The 20911-nt window shown below is 35.5% G+C and overlaps 5 protein-coding genes across 5 annotated transcripts; 3 read left to right on the forward strand and 2 right to left on the reverse strand.

Annotated features, from left to right (window-relative positions):
• LOC105167986 (calcium-dependent protein kinase) lies at positions 3553 to 7171 on the forward strand. The gene is made up of 8 exons (XM_011087884.2): positions 3553 to 4306; positions 4869 to 5012; positions 5093 to 5245; positions 6000 to 6109; positions 6312 to 6479; positions 6561 to 6688; positions 6918 to 7017; positions 7097 to 7171. Exons 1-8 carry the CDS (start codon positions 3553 to 3555, stop codon positions 7169 to 7171), a joined length of 1632 nt encoding a protein of 543 aa, XP_011086186.1.
• On the reverse strand, positions 8767 to 10511 carry LOC105167987 (peroxidase 42). Its single transcript, XM_011087885.2, has 4 exons — positions 10199 to 10511; positions 9913 to 10101; positions 9618 to 9783; positions 8767 to 9506 (listed from the first exon to the last, which is right to left on the reverse strand). Exons 1-4 carry the CDS (start codon positions 10424 to 10426, stop codon positions 9097 to 9099), a joined length of 993 nt encoding a protein of 330 aa, XP_011086187.1. The 5' UTR covers positions 10427 to 10511; the 3' UTR covers positions 8767 to 9096.
• Positions 14654 to 16243, forward strand: LOC105167988 (ATP synthase gamma chain, chloroplastic-like). Its single transcript, XM_011087886.2, has one exon. The coding sequence runs from the start codon at positions 14893 to 14895 to the stop codon at positions 16015 to 16017; it is 1125 nt and encodes a 374-aa protein (XP_011086188.1). The 5' UTR covers positions 14654 to 14892; the 3' UTR covers positions 16018 to 16243.
• On the reverse strand, positions 17114 to 17434 carry LOC105168594. Its single transcript, XM_011088729.1, has one exon. The coding sequence runs from the start codon at positions 17432 to 17434 to the stop codon at positions 17114 to 17116; it is 321 nt and encodes a 106-aa protein (XP_011087031.1).
• On the forward strand, positions 20106 to 20908 carry LOC105168595 (the record flags this gene model as incomplete). Its single annotated transcript, XM_020696018.1, has 1 exon — positions 20106 to 20908. A coding segment is annotated over exon 1 (459 nt), but the record flags the coding sequence as incomplete, so codon positions are not given.

Consider the following 20911-nt stretch of genomic DNA (forward strand, 5'->3'; position numbering starts at 1 on the left):
CGATGAGAGGAGTCGAGTGTGATGGTCAAGAAGTGGGGATTCCTTTTAAGGTCTGAAGGGGCAAGATTCTTACAACTGTGTTTCATTATATATTCTTCAAAGATTATTAAAAAAGTAGTGCATGGAGAGTGCCATTATTTGATTATTAAGATTGTTGTTTTATATATATATATATGATGATGATGATGATGATGATGATTACGGATCCATTAATTCTTGTTGAATCAAGCAACGTAATCTGACCCTGCCTAATGCACTTCAACCATGGAAATGGAATCTTGATAATCATTCTTTCAAAGACTTAATTAAGAAATATCAAATGAAATGTTGAATTTTAATCATTAATTGTGATAAGAATTTTATATATATTATGTATAGAGGATTTCTATAACCACACTTGAAATAGATCAAAGTTTAAATTCATTGTATTAGTTGAAGATGTTAGTTTTATGTATTTATATATATACTTCACGAAATATAGTATTTTTGATAAGGTTGTATTGTCAATGAGGTCTAATTCAATTGACAAAGTTGAGACTCCATGACTTTAAAGCCATAGGTTCGAACTCCACCTACATGTGTGAGAATATAATTCTACTCCTTTATCTAAATTCTCCCCTCAAATCCAAGCCCATCAATCTAAATATAGCATACAGTATCACATGCAAGTACTCATTTTTCGCGTTTCTTATTCGTCATAGCGAAACAAGCGATTTTTACCTATGATCAGAACATTAGCCGCAACTTTATATTTGTCTCCACTATCTATTGACTGAACTCATGTTCAATTAGCAGTTACCATTGTGTTGAGTGTGGAATATATATGATGGGAGAAAAGGACATGCATGGTTTGTATCCAAGGCAGGCACCCACCAGCATTTGTAGTTCAGGCAGACATATATGATTTGTTAGGTTAGGGCAGCATCATCAATCCTCACGAAAATGAGATAAGCGCAAATGTGCACATGCACAGACCACCACTCTGGCCCCCATCCAATGCTGCTGCTGCTGCTATATCACTTATCAACAAACCCTACCACTACCACCATCGATCATTTCCAATTATTACTCTCAACTCTCAACACAACCTTCATATTCAAATTAGCAAATGTTCGGTTTATGTCACCCCTTGTGCCCTACCTACTTCATTTGCTCTAGCGCGCGTCTTTCATTTTGATAATTTTATCTTATAATTTTAAAATTTTTACATATTGAAAATAAAAAAAATATTAAATAAGTGCACTCAATTAAATTGATCGACATATCAGTTACGTGCAATTTTTTATTCATTTGAATAAATTGTGATCATTTTTTTTATCATCAAAATTTTAAAATTAGAGAATAAAAAATTGTTAAGAAATATGGTAAAAAAAGTATTTTTCTTACTTTTACATTATTACACTCTAGTATGAATTTCTCCCAAGTGATGTGTACACCTACTTGGCTTCTATGGTAAATATTATATGTATATTTTGAAGCCTTAAATTTTATGATGAGAGGTTGAAGGTCTTGTCCATGATGTAGACATTTATATATGTTTATTGATGTGTATGGTGGGCGCTCTCTACCATTATCCTATCATCTACCATGTATGGCATGTCATAAGATTGAAATTGGGCCTATAGTTTGAGGCTAATCAGGGCATCTGCTCTCTCTCTCTCTCTCTCTATTTTCCACAAGATTTGACTAATCTGACTGTCACAATCTCATTATAAGAAATTATTGCTCATCAAAAAAAATTATATATAATATTTGAGGGCGACTGTTTTACATCATCTGTGAGGGCTTTGGTTGATATAAAACTCATGTGTAAACTTATATAAAATTAGTCCCACAATTTAAGCTTATTTTACACTTGACTCTATGTTTTTATAAAATTTTAAATTTAACCTCACGTTCCTTAAAAAGCTGTAAAAAGAGTCTTAAAAAGTTGCAGAAAAGACCCTTTTTGGCAACGTATGGGTCTTTTTTTGGCAGAAAAGGGTCAATTTTTCGATAAAATATGGGGTGGATTTTAAAATATTATAAAATACGGAGTTAAGTATGAAATAATCCTAAATTATAGGATTAATTTTACAATTTTACCGATCTGAAAAGATGTTTGACTAACTCATTGTGATGTAATGATTTGTAGAAAAAAGGGTTTGGGGTTAGGTAATAGGTATAGAAAGCGATGATGTTGTAGTTGTTATGATATGGGCCTGTGTGAGTAGTTGAAGTTATGTATTTTGAGTGGATGGGGCTGAAATTAAAGTTATACCCATTGGGCCCTAGTCCATAAATGGAGCTCCAACAATGTATCCTTTGCTTTCTTCTTCAACATGAATGATGATTACGTAGTGTTGATGATGTTTTGAAGAAATCAATGTAATTGTTAGAATTGATATTAATGCAAAAAAAGCCTCCATCTAGAGTTATGTTTGGCATTGAGAATCTTGCATCATGTGCTGCTAAAACGGAGTTCACGTGATCAATCATCAAAACTCACAAGTGTTGGTGGGCTCTTCTCATCTCATTTGTCCATATGACGAGGGAACAAAAGTAACTACAAAGCAGTCCAACTTTTATGCCCATAGACAAATATTTTCGAGATTTTAAGATTCAGTTTTTTGGTAAGGAAAAGGCTATGGCTCATAAATTAATTTGATGTAAGACCATCTTCAATACTAATTCCAGAGAAAGTTAAGACAAAAAAACCATAAAGGTCGAGCCCAATAATTTATTTTTCAAGTTTCTTTAGCCTTATATTTGGAATTTTTAATAATAAGTTTTTTATTTTTATATATAAAGGATTTTAAAAATTTTAAATTTGAACTATATTTTATTAAATATTAATAAATTTTAAATTTTTTTTTTTCAAATTTCTTTAGTACCAAGTCATTTGAAACTCTTATGTTTAATTTGTTTTCTTATGTTTATTACATTAAATTAGAAAGATTAATTGTGAATTAATTTTTTTATTAAATAATTAAATAGTTTAATTTATTTTTCAACTATTTTTAATACTTGTAGTTGATTCTAAAGAGTAAAAGGAATTTAAGATCCTAAAACAAGTTTAATACTTAATCAAGAAAAGGAATATCCACTTGTTTATGTGCTAAACTTTTTTCCTCATAATATTAAAAAAAAAAAAAAAAAGTAAAAGTGTTACTTTAACAAATGCGTTTTTATCTGGGGGTTGAAAATAGTAAAAGGAAAAGCAAAACGTGTTCGTAACACTTGGGCAAGAGCTTGAGAAGTCAACAGAGAGGTCTCTGATTTTCTGCTTAAATCGCCATTAGCATACCTTCTTCCTAAACTAGCTTGTGAAGAAAATAAATCATGGGAAAATTTTCCATGTTTTGATTCAATCTCAGTCACAGATCCTTTCTACCTTTCGCTTTCCAAGTTTGTGCCTTTCTTTCCATTTTTATTCTCCAAGTTGGAATCTTCTTCACAGATTTCTCACATAACAGCCCGTTGCGGTCACGAGATACCATTTTTCGGTGTTTTTCAAGAAATCAAGTCAGAAAGTTGCAATCTTGATTCACTCTACGTAGTCTGCCAAGAAAAATGGGTGGGTGTTTTAGCAAGAACAAATACTCAAGCCCAGATGTCAATGGCTATAGATCAGGAACAGCAGGAACAGGGTATCAGCAAAGTCACCAAGATTATCAGAAACCATCAACTCAGTATACCCCCCAACCTCAGGCAGAGCCCGAGAGGCACCACCAACCGCCGCCGCCTCGTCAGCCACAAAATCCAGCTCCGCTCAGACCTGCTCCACAACCGCAGAACACTGTTCAAAAGTTGGAGCACAATAACATTTTAGGAAAGCCCTTTGAGGATGTGAAGTCAAAGTACACAATTAGTAAAGAGTTGGGAAGGGGGCAGTTTGGGGTAACTTATTTGTGTACTGATGTTGCAACTGGGAACCAATACGCCTGCAAGTCAATATTGAAGAGGAAACTTGTAAGCAAGAATGATAAGGAGGATATGAAAAGGGAGGTTCATATTATGCAGCACTTAAGTGGGCAGCCAAACATAGTGGAATTCAAGGGTACTTACGAGGACAGGCAATCTGTGCATCTAATAATGGAGCTTTGTCGTGGTGGAGAGCTATTTGATAGTATTATTGCGCAGGGTCAATATTCTGAGAGAGCTGCTGCTGACCTTTGTAGGCAGATTGTGAATGTTGTTCACCATTGCCATTTTATGGGGGTGATGCATAGGGATCTGAAGCCTGAGAATTTCTTGCTTTCGAGTAAGGACGAGAAGGCAATGCTGAAAGCAACTGATTTTGGACTCTCTGTCTTCATTGAAGAAGGTTAGTGTTCCTTGCTTCAATACTTCTAGTTACTTTTCTTTTTCCCAATGATGGCAATTCAAAAATTGGGCATTTAAATGAAGCTTAATTAAGCGGTTTTCCTCTTAGTATATGTTTGTTTATATTGCATTCTTTTGGAAAAGAAGCATTTAACAAGCAATCTGTTAATGCTCCCGCCCGTCATGCTCCTTGATACTGGGGAGGTTCTCCTTTCACCTTAAATAGGTGACAGGTTTAACTATATAAATATCAGACTCTTCACTCATCAGAGCTGTTACTCCTATCTATTTATCCAGCAATTAAGCTGGGTTTAGCCTGTTCCTCCATATGGTGCAATGATTGGTAGATAAACTAAGTTCCTTGTCTGAAGTGATAAACTGATGATCCCGTTTGATGGTTCACATAAGCATTTTTGGTTTCCTGTGAAAGTTGTAATTTATTCTTTTAACAAATGAGTTGTCTGACATTTCAGTTAGACATGGTAAGTTTTCTGTTTACTTGTCCTGATGTCTCTGTGTATTCTTCATTAATGATCAATATCCCCCTTGTTAATGAATTCCAGGTAAGGTATATCGTGATATAGTTGGTAGTGCATACTATGTTGCTCCTGAAGTATTGCAGCGAAATTATGGGAAGGAAATAGATGTATGGAGTGCTGGTGTTATTTTGTACATCCTCCTCAGTGGCGTGCCTCCATTTTGGGCTGGTAAGGTCAATTTCACGTGTAAGTTGTTGCAGTCTCCCATACCAAATTCTCTTCCTAGTGTTTGTGGTTTTTGGCTGCAGAAAACGAAAAAGGCATATTTGATGCTATACTGAAAGAAGAAGTTGATTTTGATAGCCAGCCATGGCCTTCCATATCACACAGTGCCAAAGATCTTGTTCGGAAAATGCTGACTAAGGACCCAAAAAAGAGAATAACTTCTACCCAAGTACTTGGTAATCTTCCCTTCTCATTCCTTCTTTAGCTGCAGTATTTGGTTAGTTTTAGCATCTTGAATCATATTTAACTTATAGAGCATCTTCAGGAAGGAACTCTTCCTTTTGTTTGTGTACATGTGTGTTCGTGTTCTGCTGTGCCAACAGCTAAAATAGTAAAATGTTCCAGAGGCACAGTTTTTCCCCCACTTTTCCTGGCTTATATATTATTGATATAAAACATGACTCTAGTTTGGATGAGAACTGTTGTGAGAGCTGTTAAATAAGAAACAGTTTTATTCCGCTGGAATATGGCTATGGATATTTGCAATTAGCTTTATTATGAAAATGGTATGGTCATCTTCATCAATTTACCATCCCCGTGACTACTTAATTTCTTAGTTGAGGCTGGCTTTATATGGAGATGAAGACATATAGGCAATAAACTGCCAGAGTACAATTCTTGGATACTTGGATGAGAAACTCGGAATAGGTGGATGCACTTAAAGGCCAACACATGTAAAATGTAGAATGAGCTTATCACAAACAATTCGAGTTTGATGGCATATGTTTCATGTTGCTCGATAGAATTTCTAAACGAGTCATTTTAGTATATCTGAGTGAGTGTTATCTGATGTCCTTTTTTTTTGTGGATTACACCTTGAGAAGCATGATACTCTCTACTTATCTGGTATTTGGTTTTCGAGAAAAATGTATAATGACCTTCATGTTATTTTGTAACTAACTTTAGCATCTGTTATGTTTGTTTCAAAAGAGCATCCTTGGATTAAGGGACAAGCATCTGACAAGCCGATAGATAGTGCTGTTCTCTCTAGAATGAAACAGTTCAGGGCAATGAATAAGCTGAAGAAACTTGCACTGAAGGTAATTTTGCTTGTGTTTTATTTGGTGTAGACTAGAGTTAAATAAAGCTAAAATTATAGATTTTAATCAGAATCAAATTATCTAACATTTTGTTGAGCTGTCTGATTTCACCCTTTTATCTCTGCAAACCTTACCCATGTCTTAATTCTATAACAAAAATGACCCACCTATAAGGTACTTACCCTTATGTAAACTCCTGCAGGTCATTGCACAAAGTTTATCAGAAGAAGAAATTAAAGGTCTTAAAGCTATGTTTGCAAATATGGACACTGATAAAAGTGGCACAATCACCTATGAAGAACTGAAATCTGGTTTGGCTCGGCTTGGGTCAAAATTGTCGGAAGCTGAAGTAAAACAACTCATGGAAGCCGTAAGTATCACACTCTTATTTGGAAACAAAAACTGAGTTTGGCTCCTCCTGGCATTTAACTATTGGCACTGCTATTATCAGGCTGATGTGGATGGTAATGGGACAATCGACTACATTGAATTTATCACTGCTACAATGCACAGACATAAGCTTGAAAGAGATGAGCATCTGTATAGCGCATTTCAGTATTTTGACAAGGATAGCAGTGGGTAAGATATGATGATTTTTTGCTGTCGTTGCCATAGCATTCTTTAACAGTTAAAATTACTTGATGCTATCTCTCTAAGTCCCCAAAAGAGAATTAATCCCTGTACTATTTGAACAATCGATCTCCGTCTTATTGATTATTAACCTTCTTCCATGTTCTTATCCCCATCATTATGCTACTTGTGATGCATTATGCGTAATGAACTTGCTATTCGCTTTAAATTCATTCAGCTACATCACAAGAGATGAACTGGAAACTGCTATGAAGGAGTACGGTATGGGGGACGAGGCCACCATCAAGGAAATAATTTCGGAGGTGGATACTGATAATGTAAGTTAGCTTAAGATATTAGATCTCATTACTGTGTCTTTGAATTAGATATAAGGGTTTACAAGTTTGCATCTTATAGGATGGAAGAATCAACTACGATGAATTCTGTGCAATGATGAGAAGTGGAACACAACAACCAGTGAAGCTCTTCTAGATGATCAAGGCAAATGGTTCTTGAGCGGGACATTTTCAGAATCATGCTGAGTTCTGCTAAGGATAACGGAACGTTCAGAAGGGGTATGGGACGAAATCATCTTCTAGGTTTCTCTTTGAACCATTTCTTCTGTTTCAATGAGTTCCAAAGAAGCATGGTTAGATTTTCTGAGGCATTTAGTTCTGAATACTAGCAATTTGTGTTGTGTTTATGAGTACTTGATTCCATTATCAACCTGTTAATCCTTTCATGTATTTGAAAACCCTGTCGTTTTAACTTCAAATGTACAATAGCTTATTGTTTGTTCTTTGTATGAAATGGACGTCGTGTGAATAATAATCATTCAGGTCTGGTCAAGTTGAACCCGATCCTGTTCTACTTTCTATTGCAGATTGGTTTGATTCAGATTTTCAGCTTTCGATCTCTAATGTCTGGTGAAGGAGAAACCACTTTATTTCAGCATCTTTAGTGAAAGATAAGGACAAATCAAAGTGATAAGTGGGTTTGCACGGTAAGTCCCATTCATTTGAAAAAGAGAAGGCCTGGCGTGAGGGATGTTACCCTACATATCATTTTCTTGACCGAATCAAACTTTAATAAATAGATGGAATCCAAGGTTAAATGTCATGGTCGCTTTCTTACACTCTCGAGCACCTTTCCAGGCGAGGTCATTTTCTCCGCCGGGAAGGCAGATCAACAGCTAAAACTCAAGATATTTCATAAACGAGGAAAGGAGTCATGACTCATTAGTCTTGTTAACATATTCGTACCAAGATTATGAAGTTTAGAAACTGAGAAATTTATTCATGGGATAGAAATCAAAGTGAAAACAAGAAAGCAGACGAATCATTGCTCGAATTGCATAGGTCCGCACCGTTGAACACTCACAAGCTCAAGTGCTCAAAAGCATCAAAGCTACTTCCTCTTCCTTTGAGAGATGGCTATCGCCACTGGGAGGATGGCTTAAGGTTAATAGTGATTGCATTTTCGCCGCAAGAGGAATGGCTGCTTATTTCATTCGTAATCATGAAGGTACGAGTATTTTGTGTGAAAGTGAGCGAATTTGGGCTCAAGATTCAATGGCGGCAGCAGAAGTTTTAGCCTTAAAATATATATGCAGTTCTTATTTTGGATAATGCAAAGATTGACAAAGCCATTTTCAAGGCTGATTTCTCTTTTAGCTTCCGCATGGATCAAAAATCAAGACCCTGAAGCTTAGTGCCAAAGAATTTTGGGGAAAATGGCCCCGTTGGAGAATCAAGAAAATTCGTGGTTGTTGTATTGAGATGGTATTATCCCACCTTCCCAATTCCTCCAAGAACCTTTTTGTAACATCGAAACTTGGTATTTTGAACCTTCCAGTGATTTTGAATGATTTTTTCAATTCATCAAAAACAAGAAAGCAGACGAATCAGCTTGCAAGAAGGGTTTTGAGCGAAGATCGCTTTCTTGAATGAATGTGAAGGATTTAAGTGTCTGTTGAAGATTGATAGATATGCTTATTCCAAATCTCTGGATGTTAGAAGAGACTTTGTTTTAACGTAATGAAATTCTACGAGACCAGCCTCTTATTTGATTTTTCTTTGATATGCAAGTTTTCTCGAGACGAACAACCGTTTCAGTGGATTCCACTTCCAGAGCCGGATCTACGTAAACTTGTCTTAACATTCACCACCTCCAATCCTTACATACAACATTCCCCGAACCCATCAACCACACCCTAACACAAAGGGGAAATCATCAATAAAAACAGTGCAGTAATTAACATAGCCATCACCACGTTCTTGCCACTCTCTCCCACAAAACACACTTCTTGCCAGAAGAAACAAACCACAATATCTAGAGATGAAAAGCCCACATGCATTTAATTTATTTTCTCAGGCTCACTCCATTCTCCTCACAGATGCTTAAAACAAAAGGCGATTTCAATGGAGCTTGTTTGCAAGATTGCACTGCTTTCTAACTTCACCCTTTGTGCCAGTGAGAGGGTTGTTCTCAGAGAGAATGGTGATGGCTCTACCAAACTCCCTAAAGAAATAGTCTTGGCTCTTGGCCATTTTCTTGACATAGGGCTTTGTCCTCTTGTCTGTGGCTAGTTGATGATCCACAATCAACAAGCCCTTGTTGTCCAATATGTTTCTGTAGTAATTGTTGTCGAGTTTCATCGGTGTGCCACGATCGTTCCTCACGTACTGCACAGCCTTAGGGTCTGGGATTGCGTCGGGACACTTGTGCAGCATGTGCTCAACATGGGTAGGATTGAGCGCCGGATCCACTTCAGGGTACAGACGGTGAACCAGTTTGACACAGTGGGTTCGGCCGACACTGTGAGCACCTAGAGGAGCATATTGTGGAGAATTAGTCTGAAATCCTAACTTCATCTCCATCTATATATGTAGCTTATGAGTACGTAATAAGTTCTAAGTGTACAATGTATTATGTATACCTAGCAAAGCAACAACTCCAGGAGTGTCAATGCCAATGTTAGCAAACCGCTCAAGAACAACACTCATGCTCTCATTGTGGTCTGGCAGGTGCTGTTCGAGTATATCTGCTCTGCTTTTTCTACCATCTCTTCTGCCTGTTTTGAGTGGGATGTATGGCCCTCCAAGCTGCAAAAAACGCACAATTGCACACAATGCTGAGATTTGTTAAGACTTTAGCATAATTCGCAGAACTACAGCAGATGCATACACACATAACTGTGAGAAGCAAGCAGAAGAGTAGTGAAATCAACTTACTGCAACAATACCATCTCTTGCAGACAAAACAAGAATATCAGCGCAGGAAACCACTCCAGGACACTCCCTCTCTAAAGCTTCTTTGATGGTCTCAATATACCTAAAATTCCTCATACCAAAGCTCCTGTCAGTCTCCTTCTCCGACAACATCCTCCTCGTGGAATCCAGCAATAGGGATGCATCACATGACTGCAAAACAAAGAGAGAGGAACTGTAATTCTTGAATGAGTAGTACAAGTTTGATGAGAAAGTAACAAACTCTTGAATGTACATCATATTGTACAACCTCAACAAAACAGTCATGGAAGATGTTTCTGAGCCAAGAAAAAGCAGTGTTCTTGTGGCGCTTGTAGAGAAGCTTGACTTGTTCCTTGATGATATCTTCAGCTTGTGGGCAGGAGTCCCTGTAATAGTTCATAACGAGGCCAGGCCCCTCATTTTCTGCAGAAGCTGAGAAGTAGAGGATTGCAAGGAAGAAGGAGAAGAAGAAGAGAGCTCTGGAATTGGAAGACATTATCAATAGTTTTGTGCTTTCTTCCGAAAGTATCAGTCACCAGTGCCTTAAATAATGTTGAGATGAGGGGTGAAGCTGCAGACAAAGAATCTGGCTTTTCTTGCCTTCTTTAAGGGAGCCCTGATGGTATGGCTGATGCTTTTGCCTCGTTCCGACATCTGTCATTTTGCTGCATTTGATGTACAATCCCCGGACTTTGAGAAGCTGATTGACTTAAATTTTGTCAGTTTGCCAAATGATATGTGCAAGTTTTAATGCAAAATTACACAGTTTATGCCTCAGGAAATGTTAAATAGAGGTACCATCACATGCACTATAAAAAAAAATACATTATTTAACTATACTTAATTATCATAGTTAATAACAAAATAATCGTAACAAATAATCATTACCCACATTCATGCAACAATTATTGATATTTAATTGTGATCAATAAAAAATATTTACCACGATTTTTAATCCATAACTATTAAAATTATAGTCACTAATCAATTCTTTTTCCCTGTATCAAGATATGTAAATATGCATGGTGCAATGCAACACTACAAATAGTAGTCTAGCACACATTGATGCTACCAAATTTATGTCTTGATTTTTTGGTACCTTCTCTTCTACTTTGCTAAGATCTCTTGCAGTGAGATGGAAGTGTCTTTTACTTTTTCCCTTTGATAAGGTAGTCAAAAAAGTAATGTTCAATTTATTACATTATTTCATGTATTCAAATATAAAATTTAATTCAATACATCAAAAATTCAAATTACGAAATACATTCAATCGAAAATGTAATGTTAAGTATGTGAAATAATCTCAAGATTGGTGACCACACTAACTCAAATCTCAAGGTAGGCAATAATTGGAGCATGGTTTGGCCTAGAAACCACTAGTACTAACAATTATTGCAACATTAGTGAACTAGAAAGCAAGTGTAATAAAGAATTCCCATAATTACGCTCTTTCTTGTGCGTTACAAGTAATCGCAAAAGCGTAAAAAGAATCTTGCTTCCCAGTATTACTTACTATAATGATGTTGTACTTTGTATTAATGATGCTGCACAAGTTTCTATACGTATTTTTATTTTTTATGTACATGCCATATGTATAGAATTCGCTTGAGAAAAATATTTTATATTTAGAGTGTATGTATTATGAAATAAAATATGAACAATATTAATTGAAGATGGAGAAATTCAGATGAAAGTAGAGTGTGTGTTGTACTTGACACGTAAAGGATTAGTATTTGTAAATTTTTGTAGTTGTACAATTTCATGTGAACTATACATTTAAAAATGATCAGATAATTAGTATGAGTTCATATACGTATATGGGTTTTAATCGAGTTTAAATTGGGCCATAACCACTCAAACAAAAAAAACACGAATTTTGACTTATTTTATAATTAATTAAAAGAATTAGGGGCATTTAGTGCATTTAGGACTTTCAATTTATTATGTATATACTTAAAAGATATTCTATGATAATACTTATATTAAAAAACAAAAAAAAATCAATTGAAGGGCCAGCACACATCAATAATAATGACAATAAATATTTAATAATGTAAATGATAAAGGGATTTAATTTGTTTTCTTTATATACAAGTAGGAGAAGAGCTTTATTTAATTTGAATTATTTAAGTTGCAAGATCTATCCCTGCACTATTGAATATTATGTAAAAAAGACATATAATTAACATCGACGGAACAGGACAATCAGCAGTCAGTTACCGCGCTACCGACACTTTACTTTGTCCGTCTCGAATATAGTCGTTTTATTCATCTTGCATTAACGGACATATAATAATAAATTAATAGTGTAATATCACACAAACTTTCAACTCTGACATAAATTTTCTTGTTCAGTTAAACTGGATAAATAAATTTGAAATAAAAAAGAGTTTTATCATTATTATTTTGAATAATTACACTGCCCTTCTCCAAAATTTAGTGGAATTACACGTAAACTTTCTTATGGTTTTAAAAATTACATATAGTACTAATAAATACATCTATCCGTTAATCAAAATTTACGAAATTTCTTGATATCAGCAAAAAAATTGAATAAAAATTTATATATACCCTCAGTTGACTTATTAATGATTTATTACAAGTCAAACAAATCTTTTCTGATTAAATTACCCTTATACAACTTTACACACGAATGTCTGCATGTGAGGAGGTATATCTTTCACCTTTATAAGAGTAGTTTAATCATAAAAGATTTGCTTGACTTGCAATAAATCTACTGGGCATAAATATAAATTTTTATTCAAATATTTTGTCTATATCAACAAATTTCATAAATTGAGTAATGGGTCGATTTTTTTATTAAACAAAAACAAACATTAATGATATTAGATATAATTTTTTAAATTTAAATAAATTTATATATAATTATACCAAACATTATTGCGAAAGGATCCTTATTGTATTTTGACAAAGCCCATAGCATCTTCATTTATATCTATATAAGAATCTTCTACTAGAAAAAAGTGATTAATAAGTATTCTCTCCATGTGATGTGCCTGAACTTGGAGATCCCAAAATCTATTTGGATAAGAAACAAGTGATTTTTCCGACATTTGACCTACCAAATCAATACATAATTCAACTATCTAAACTTTTCTTTTCGTGTACTCAATAACAAAGAGAAAATCCTCTCAAAACCAAGAAGCGTACTAAAGATGTAAACAAGTCGAATTAGAGCTAAGCTCCACCAATTTTTAGTGGTTCAAGCTCGAATTTATTATTATATTTAGCAAATTTATCACACAAATTTTTTGGTCTAGACCAACGTTTGGGTCAAGTATTGTCAAATTTTGAGAACGTTCAAAATTTAGTTATTTTACCCTCGATAGAAGGAGAATTTTGGGGACACGGGCTATTTAGTGGTCAAATCAATGAATAGTAAACTTTGTTTAATAAATAATTTATGAGATATTTATAATTGTATTGGGAGTTTTAGAATATAGTAAAATGTATGTGTTTATTGTGTGACTTGTAATAAAAAATTAATTTTATTACCCTTTTAAATAAATCGATGTTACCAATATATACATCAAACTTTTTATTTTTTAGCTCAAGCTTGAGTTGGAGCACAATACCCTACTTTTGTATTAATAAATCTATGAAATAACTTGAGTCAATTAATTGGTAATCGACTAATCATTTATAAAAATAAATAAATCTTACTAAATTCATAAAAATCAAATAAAAAAAGCAAAAAGTCTATATTTATATAGAGATTAGATAATATAAACAGCAATGCCATATTTTATTATTATTTAAAATTAAAATATGCGATATTGGTCAATTATTGTGATATACGATGAATTTTAAATATGAAAGTTCATATAATTTTGAATATATAAAAATTTTAAAAATAATATATATGTATATAAGATTAGAAAGAAAAAATCTTGGAGTTTATGAACAAAATATTTGTAGCTCAAAATTCAAATCGAACCGAGTCAACTCAGTTATATGCCCCAAATAAGACAATAACATTGCCATTTAACCCAACTCAATCTCGTGATGCTCTATCGCATGTGATTAGTTGAATTAGTAATTCATGTCTTTTTTTTATTTAAATACTAAATGCACAACGTAACATGAATTTGACTGATTGAAATGAAACCTATTTTGACAATGGAAATTATCTGATAAAAATACGGGATTTAAATGCCGGCCCAAAAATAACCCTAACTTTTGGGTTATTTGTTAGTTTGAAAACTTGCCCTGCGCTGCTCCGCCCCAAACCGCTTAGCCTTACCCATCAGGACACCAACTCCTCATACACAAAGCTCGGCCCAAAACACCCTCTTATTTTACCAAATTATGCTTTTCGTTTGTTTCCTTACGGTTATTGCAATAGAGAAAAAAGCTTCTAACACTAGGGATTGAATTGTTATTTCATTTGTTTTGTTTAACATATATACATAATGTGGACAAAGATTATGTTATGCATCTTACTTTAAGAAATAGTTTATATACGTGGCTTGTGTTCATAATAGAGGATATAACAAAATTCAATTTGCAAATGACAGGATTAGAAAAACAGAATAATGAGAATCACACACGCATTTTGCCGCATATTCCATCAGTGACAGAATATGTACAAACTACAAACTACAACTGGGATTCCTGTAAAAACACCCGCCACCACATTATATCTCCATCACAAGGATTTTAAGATCAAAATCATTAACATTAACTTCCCAAAGAAACACTAGTGTTTCTTTCCAACCGCACCCTTCAATTCAAAAACCTTATCTTAAAACCTCATCCTCTCTCTCTCTCTCCACCTCTCGTTTCTTGCCACTCTTCCCACTCAAACCTGCATCACAAAACTGAGAGATAACGAGTTTTTGAGAGAAAAAATCTTGAAACAAAACCAAGCAACATTCATTTGTTGCCTCTTCCTCCATTGATAGCTTTTCTTGCAGAGCTTCGAAAGAGTTGCACAAGACTATGTCGAGCTCTCATCTCACAATGTGGGTATCCTCAAAACCTTCTCTTTCCGACCCTTCTGGCCTCTCTTCTCGTTCCTTTATCAGCCCTTTTCAGCTTCCGAGTTCAAACGCTTCCAGCCCTTCTAGATCATCGACTTCTACTCAGATTCAGTGTGGTCTCCGTGAACTTCGTGATCGTATTGATTCTGTGAAGAATACACAGAAAATCACTGAGGCCATGAAGCTTGTGGCCGCTGCCAAGGTGAGAAGGGCACAAGAAGCTGTGGTCAATGCCAGGCCTTTCTCGGAAACTCTGGTTGGAGTTCTTTACAACATAAATGAGCAGCTCCAAACGGAGGATATTGATATTCCACTTACTAAGGTTAGACCAGTCAAGAAGGTTGCTCTGGTTGTGGTAACCGGTGATCGTGGGCTCTGTGGTGGATTCAATAATGCAATCATCAAAAAGGCTGAGGCTCGTATTAGAGAGCTCAAGGAACTTGGCCTTGATTACACTGTGATCAGTGTTGGTAAGAAGGGAAACTCGTATTTTATCCGTAGGCCTTATATCCCTGTGGACAAGTTCCTTGAGGGCAGCTCTCTTCCCACTGCTAAAGAAGCCCAGGCGATTGCGGATGATGTTTTCTCGCTGTTTGTAAGTGAAGAGGTTGATAAGGTTGAGCTTCTGTACACCAAGTTCGTGTCCTTGGTGAAGTCAGATCCAGTGATTCACACTTTGCTTCCATTATCACCAAAGGGAGAAATATGTGATGTGAATGGAGTGTGTGTTGATGCAGCTGAGGATGAGTTCTTCAGGCTGACAACCAAGGAAGGAAAGTTGACGGTGGAGAGAGATGTTGTGAGGACTCAGACTGCTGATTTTTCGCCAATCTTGCAATTCGAGCAGGATCCAGTTCAGATTCTTGATGCCCTGCTCCCTCTTTACTTGAACAGTCAAATTTTGAGGTCACTGCAGGAATCATTAGCCAGTGAACTTGCGGCTAGGATGAGTGCCATGAGCAATGCCACTGATAATGCCGTGGAGTTGAAGAGAACTTTGTCTAGAATTTACAATAGAGAGCGTCAAGCAAAAATTACTGGAGAGATTCTGGAGATTGTTTCTGGAGCCAATGCTTTGGTCTAAGTAAACTTCCTGATTTCCTGTTCCCACATAATTATGCTTCCCTACTTTGTGGGCAACATCGTTTTATCCTGATCATGTTTGTCGTGAAAAGTAATTCGGCATAGACACATCTTGATTGTGATTCTCATCAGCGTACAAACTTAGTGAAAGATGAGGGCCATTTATTTTGTAACATAAGGACATCTTCCTTACCTTTAATATATATATATATATATTTTTCCTCCAATTCTTGTTTGTGCTTCTTGAATTGTATGTTCCATAGCTGACCACCATACATGACTTTGTTTTCCTAGCATGCTAATAATATGAAAAATGGAAGATGCATAAATTATTCATCTAAGGGTCATCTCAATTCAGTTTCACACAAGATAATTGCTTTTGCATCTCGTTCATAAAGGGTCTTCTTGTGACAGGCATGGTGGTATTGCAGTAATGTAGTGAATGTTGCGTGTATGACAATTCTTTGTATCAGTGCTTGCTTGGCCTTTGCATTTGTCGACTTCACAGTTTACCATAAGCTAACAATATGAGTGTTTATGATACATCAGTTCTAAATTTAGTAGTGTATACTTAGCAGCAGATCATAAAGTAGATCTTCTTTGGGCATAATCAGCACAAAGAGGGAACCAATTGAAGTGCCCGCTACGAATCTTACCAATAAACCATTGCCTTTTAGCGAACTGCTTCAGCTGATAATTAGTTACCTCGCATATACCATTGCAATCCATCTGATCAGTCCCGGATAAGGAAGTAGGTTTAATGAGCATTCATCAAGCCTAATTTAATCTTTCTGTGCTGTCAATCATAACTATACAGGGTTTTGAACATGTAAATTTTAACTGTTTGACAACCACAATTACCAAAGGTAGACCAACAGATTCATGCAGAAACTAAACTCAACATGTAGAAGAAGACGAATTACTCATTTTATTCATCCCAATTTTTTCTACACCTTTCTTTGTATAAATTACATGAAAGTAAAACTAACCTTCATACACTAAATTGATAAAATCCCAAAAATCACATGTTTTCGATTTTTAACCTACGTCATTGATGAACAATTTAGAGTTAAAAACTAAAAAAAATAATAAAAATATCATGAGTGAGTCTCAGAAAAAAACGGCGTCACAGCAATAAGCTTCTTGCGCTGGAGGCACCGGGGGTACTTGGTGACTCTCAAATTGAAACACGGAGCTCCATTCATGGCTAAATCTGCCAAGCGTGGCTGTGGAAATGCCGAATCCGAACTCGGATTGAGTTGAGACAGAGCAACAAGAGTCTGAGCACCGATTTCTCTGGATCTAGCGGTGATTTTCGAGTATCTGAGCTGAGCAAGGGCTCCCGGCTTTAGGTATGTGTAAAATAACGGCGTTGTCGTGGGAGATCTGAGAGCGCTGCTTCGAACTCTGGCTTTCATGGTGAGCGGAATGCAAGTCGCGTATTAGAAAGGAAAAAAGAAATTGAATTCTTTAAACCCTAGAATCTGCAGAAGAGGATCGCGAATGCGATTGGAGAGAAGAGCGGAGGTAAGGTTTTAAAATAAGGGAATGAGAGGCGGGAAAAATGGTGGTGGCGCGGCGGATTTTTCAACTTTGAAGTGATTTTGGGCCAACCCAACCTCAGGCTCACGGCTTCTCACCGTCATGGCTTGGCCCAGCCAGGCTTGCTAAAACTAAAATCCACTTCTCCATAAATTTTCCAATATTGCAAAAATTTACACCTCCTTATGTGATCCTCATAATTTATTATGAAATATGAATTTCGTTTATTTTATATTTTAGTGAATTTGTGATTATGAACTCTTATCTTAAACAATAATTATAGCTCAAATTGAATGTCTCTCAATAATAACAAATTTCATAGTCATATTTGTGGATGGTTGTTGCGCTGATCTGATCGTCCTTCCTTATATTTTAGAAATATTTACATTCTTCTCCCTTAAAACATTATATGATTATAAGTAAATTTACTGTGATTTAAAAAATTATATCCACTATTTCTTATAAGAAGGAAGATATACTTCCCCCAATGGATTAGCGTATGAAAATATATAAGGTAGTTTGGTCTTTACATGCAATAAATCAATTAGATATAAGTACAAATTCATTCAATTTTTCACTGATATATCAACAAATCGCTTAATTTTGACTAATAAAATGATCTATTTATTAAATGAAAACAAATGAGGTACTATTGTAATTTTCGAGATCACATAAAATATACATGTAGAAAAAAGGGTTTAATTATCCTTTAATTTTAAAGCTCAAAAGCAAAAGATGTTAAATCCGGGTGACGCTTAATTTATTTCTTAGATACGATACCTTTGTATTTATTTTAGAAATGGCGCAGATATAGCCCCAATGCCCGTCCATCTTCATCAATCAGAAAAGGCAACTCATTCACGTGCCAACACCCAACCTGATAATAAAAAAAGAACAGGCCGCAATCGCTCAACTCAACTCCAATGCCATGCAGTATGCACTTTGTTGGTGCCTTGGGCTTTTGAATGTGTACTGAACGCCCACCATTTAGAGAAATGCTGTTCAACTTCATGGGGTTTAATGTAACACAAAAACACCCTTTCATAAAAATTGAACAAATAATGGTAACTTAAAACGACACATACTATCAAGATTTGCATATTTCCAAACATACATAACTAACTAACTATAATTTCTTATACTCCATGCATTTTTTATATGCATCGAAGATCTAGACTAATGTTAGCGGTCTAAATTTTTCAGTGGAGGCCATTTAAGGCGATAAATATCATGTTAAATTTTGGTAATAGCTTAGTCAGTCAATACACAACCATAAAAATTGCACTTGATATTTTTATGACTAAAAAGAGTAGTAGAGTGGTGGTTGCAACTGTGGGGAGATGGGATATGGGGAGCACATTTAGTGCACACCCTTTCACCCCAACTAAAGAAATCTCCAACAATAAATTGTATTCTTCATAAAGTGTATTGTGCATTTTGTGCTCAAAAAAATTGGACTCAACTTTATTTGACTGCTTCAAGATAGGAAAGAAAGGTATGATTTGATGTGCTGATTTTTGTCCAATTATTAAGTTGTTGCTTGGATCCCACTTTATGAAATGCTCGAAATTGAAATCCCACTTGCTGATGACTCCCTTTGTGCAGCATTTGCATTTGCATGACCCACATTTTTTATAATCTACATCTTACCAAAAAAGGGAAAACAAGTATGTGGTGAAAGACAGTCTCATTTATAATTATTGTAAAAGGTACTATTATTCCTTGTTGTTTTGGGTGCCATAATTCTGAGTCGGTCACGTCACTGATCTATCTCATCATAATAGTGACTATCTCATCATAATATAATGAATAGAGAAATTCTCAAAAAACAACTCAATGGTTCGGATACAAAATCTTGAGTGTATGTATGTGTGATAGATATGTTAGTGTTGAAATTGAAAAATTAACAAATTGAAGATATCAAAAAAAATATTTTTTAATTATATAAAGGTATAAATAATATAATGGCTGGTTGGAGTGGAAAGAGAGGGGAGTGTGTTTTTTGGCCAAGTGAGAAAATGACACTCCCCTCACATCATACATCTTCTCAACTTTTATCTTATAATTTTTATTCTTTTACCTTTCCCACTAAACGACGTCGGCTGTCACAAACGCTTTTATTCAGTTCTATTCCCAGCCTCTCTTTCCTTGTGGATTTTCCCCTTACTTAAACATTTTTTTTATTAATTTATACTATTTTATTAAACGCGTGGGTCTTAAAATAAACAAATTTAAATTGAGAAAAACTAAAATTCTTTCAATACATTTATTCTTTTCAATTTTCTTTGATTACGTTTTGTTCAATAATTTTCTATTCAAATACATACGCAAATGAAATATACTTAAAGCGTACGTAATTATTTCTTTTGACTGATTTTCAAACCTTGGACATGAAACTATATATAGCAATATTTTGAAAGATTCTCAGACTCATTTGGCCCAATCAAAGCAAATAATAATATACTTGGTATGCGACTAATTACTATTTTTTAAATTATATATTAATTATACGATAAGTATATTCGTATAATTAATTTGTTGGGCTTCCTTGGAAATCATCTTCATCTTGACCAATGTGAAAAAGGAGAAAACCTAATGTGGAACATATATCGGTTGGGATTCCAGAGGAGTAGGGTCTGTCTGTAACTCGGATTCTCATTACATCATCTTTCATTTATTTACGTTTGACCCCCAAATACTTGTTTACTTTCTACTTTCTCTTATTCATATCTGCCATTTCTTTCCACATTAATCACTTTTGATTCCCCAGAAACATTAATACTTTTATCCCCCCACCAACAGACACTTCCTTTCCTCCTCTCTCTCTATATAGTATATAGTGCCCTGCTGGGTTTCCGCCGCATTCCAGGTTTCTTCCTTGTGCGCCGGAAATGGACGACAGGAGTGGAGGCTTCGGCGGAGGGGCGTTTTGGGAAACTGAACAACTTCAAGAAGAAGAGGTATGGGGTATTATGAAAACGAGAAGAGAAGCCGCCTCAGTACTCGCAAACTCCAACTCAAAGACACGAAACACCATCGTATGTAGTTCCTCCTCGTCGTCCATCCCAAGAGCCACCGTGGAGTGCTCCGACGCCGGGTGGGTGGGGCGTCATCAGTCATCAGCTCCGGTGGACGTTCCGGACTGGTCCAAGATTCAGAAGAAAAGATCAAGAAGGAGCTTGTGGAATGCACATAACGATGATGATGATGGAGTGCATGATGGTAAAACAGATGAAGATGATGATGGTGGTGAGATGATTCCACCCCATGAATACCTGGCACGAAGGCTGGCGAGTGCTCAGATTGCTTCATTCTCAATGTGTGAAGGAGTTGGAAGGACGTTGAAAGGAAGA

The sequence above is a fragment of the Sesamum indicum genome, linkage group LG8 (assembly GCF_000512975.1).
Source record: "Sesamum indicum cultivar Zhongzhi No. 13 linkage group LG8, S_indicum_v1.0, whole genome shotgun sequence".
Taxonomy (NCBI): Eukaryota; Viridiplantae; Streptophyta; class Magnoliopsida; order Lamiales; family Pedaliaceae; genus Sesamum; species Sesamum indicum.

Coding starts and splice junctions, on each gene's coding strand:
- LOC105167986 (XM_011087884.2), top strand. CDS start 3,553: ATGGGTGGGTGTTTTAGCAAGAACAAATACTCAAGCCCAGATGTCAAT. Junction 4,307..4,868: donor CTCTGTCTTCATTGAAGAAG/GTTAGTGTTCCT, acceptor AATGAATTCCAG/GTAAGGTATATCGTGATATA. Junction 6,480..6,560: donor TAAAACAACTCATGGAAGCC/GTAAGTATCACA, acceptor TGCTATTATCAG/GCTGATGTGGATGGTAATGG.
- LOC105167987 (XM_011087885.2), bottom strand. CDS start 10,426: ATGTCTTCCAATTCCAGAGCTCTCTTCTTCTTCTCCTTCTTCCTTGCA. Junction 10,102..10,198: donor TCCATGACTGTTTTGTTGAG/GTTGTACAATAT, acceptor TTTGTTTTGCAG/TCATGTGATGCATCCCTATT. Junction 9,784..9,912: donor CAAGAGATGGTATTGTTGCA/GTAAGTTGATTT, acceptor CGTTTTTTGCAG/CTTGGAGGGCCATACATCCC.
- LOC105167988 (XM_011087886.2), top strand. CDS start 14,893: ATGTCGAGCTCTCATCTCACAATGTGGGTATCCTCAAAACCTTCTCTT.
- LOC105168594 (XM_011088729.1), bottom strand. CDS start 17,434: ATGAAAGCCAGAGTTCGAAGCAGCGCTCTCAGATCTCCCACGACAACG.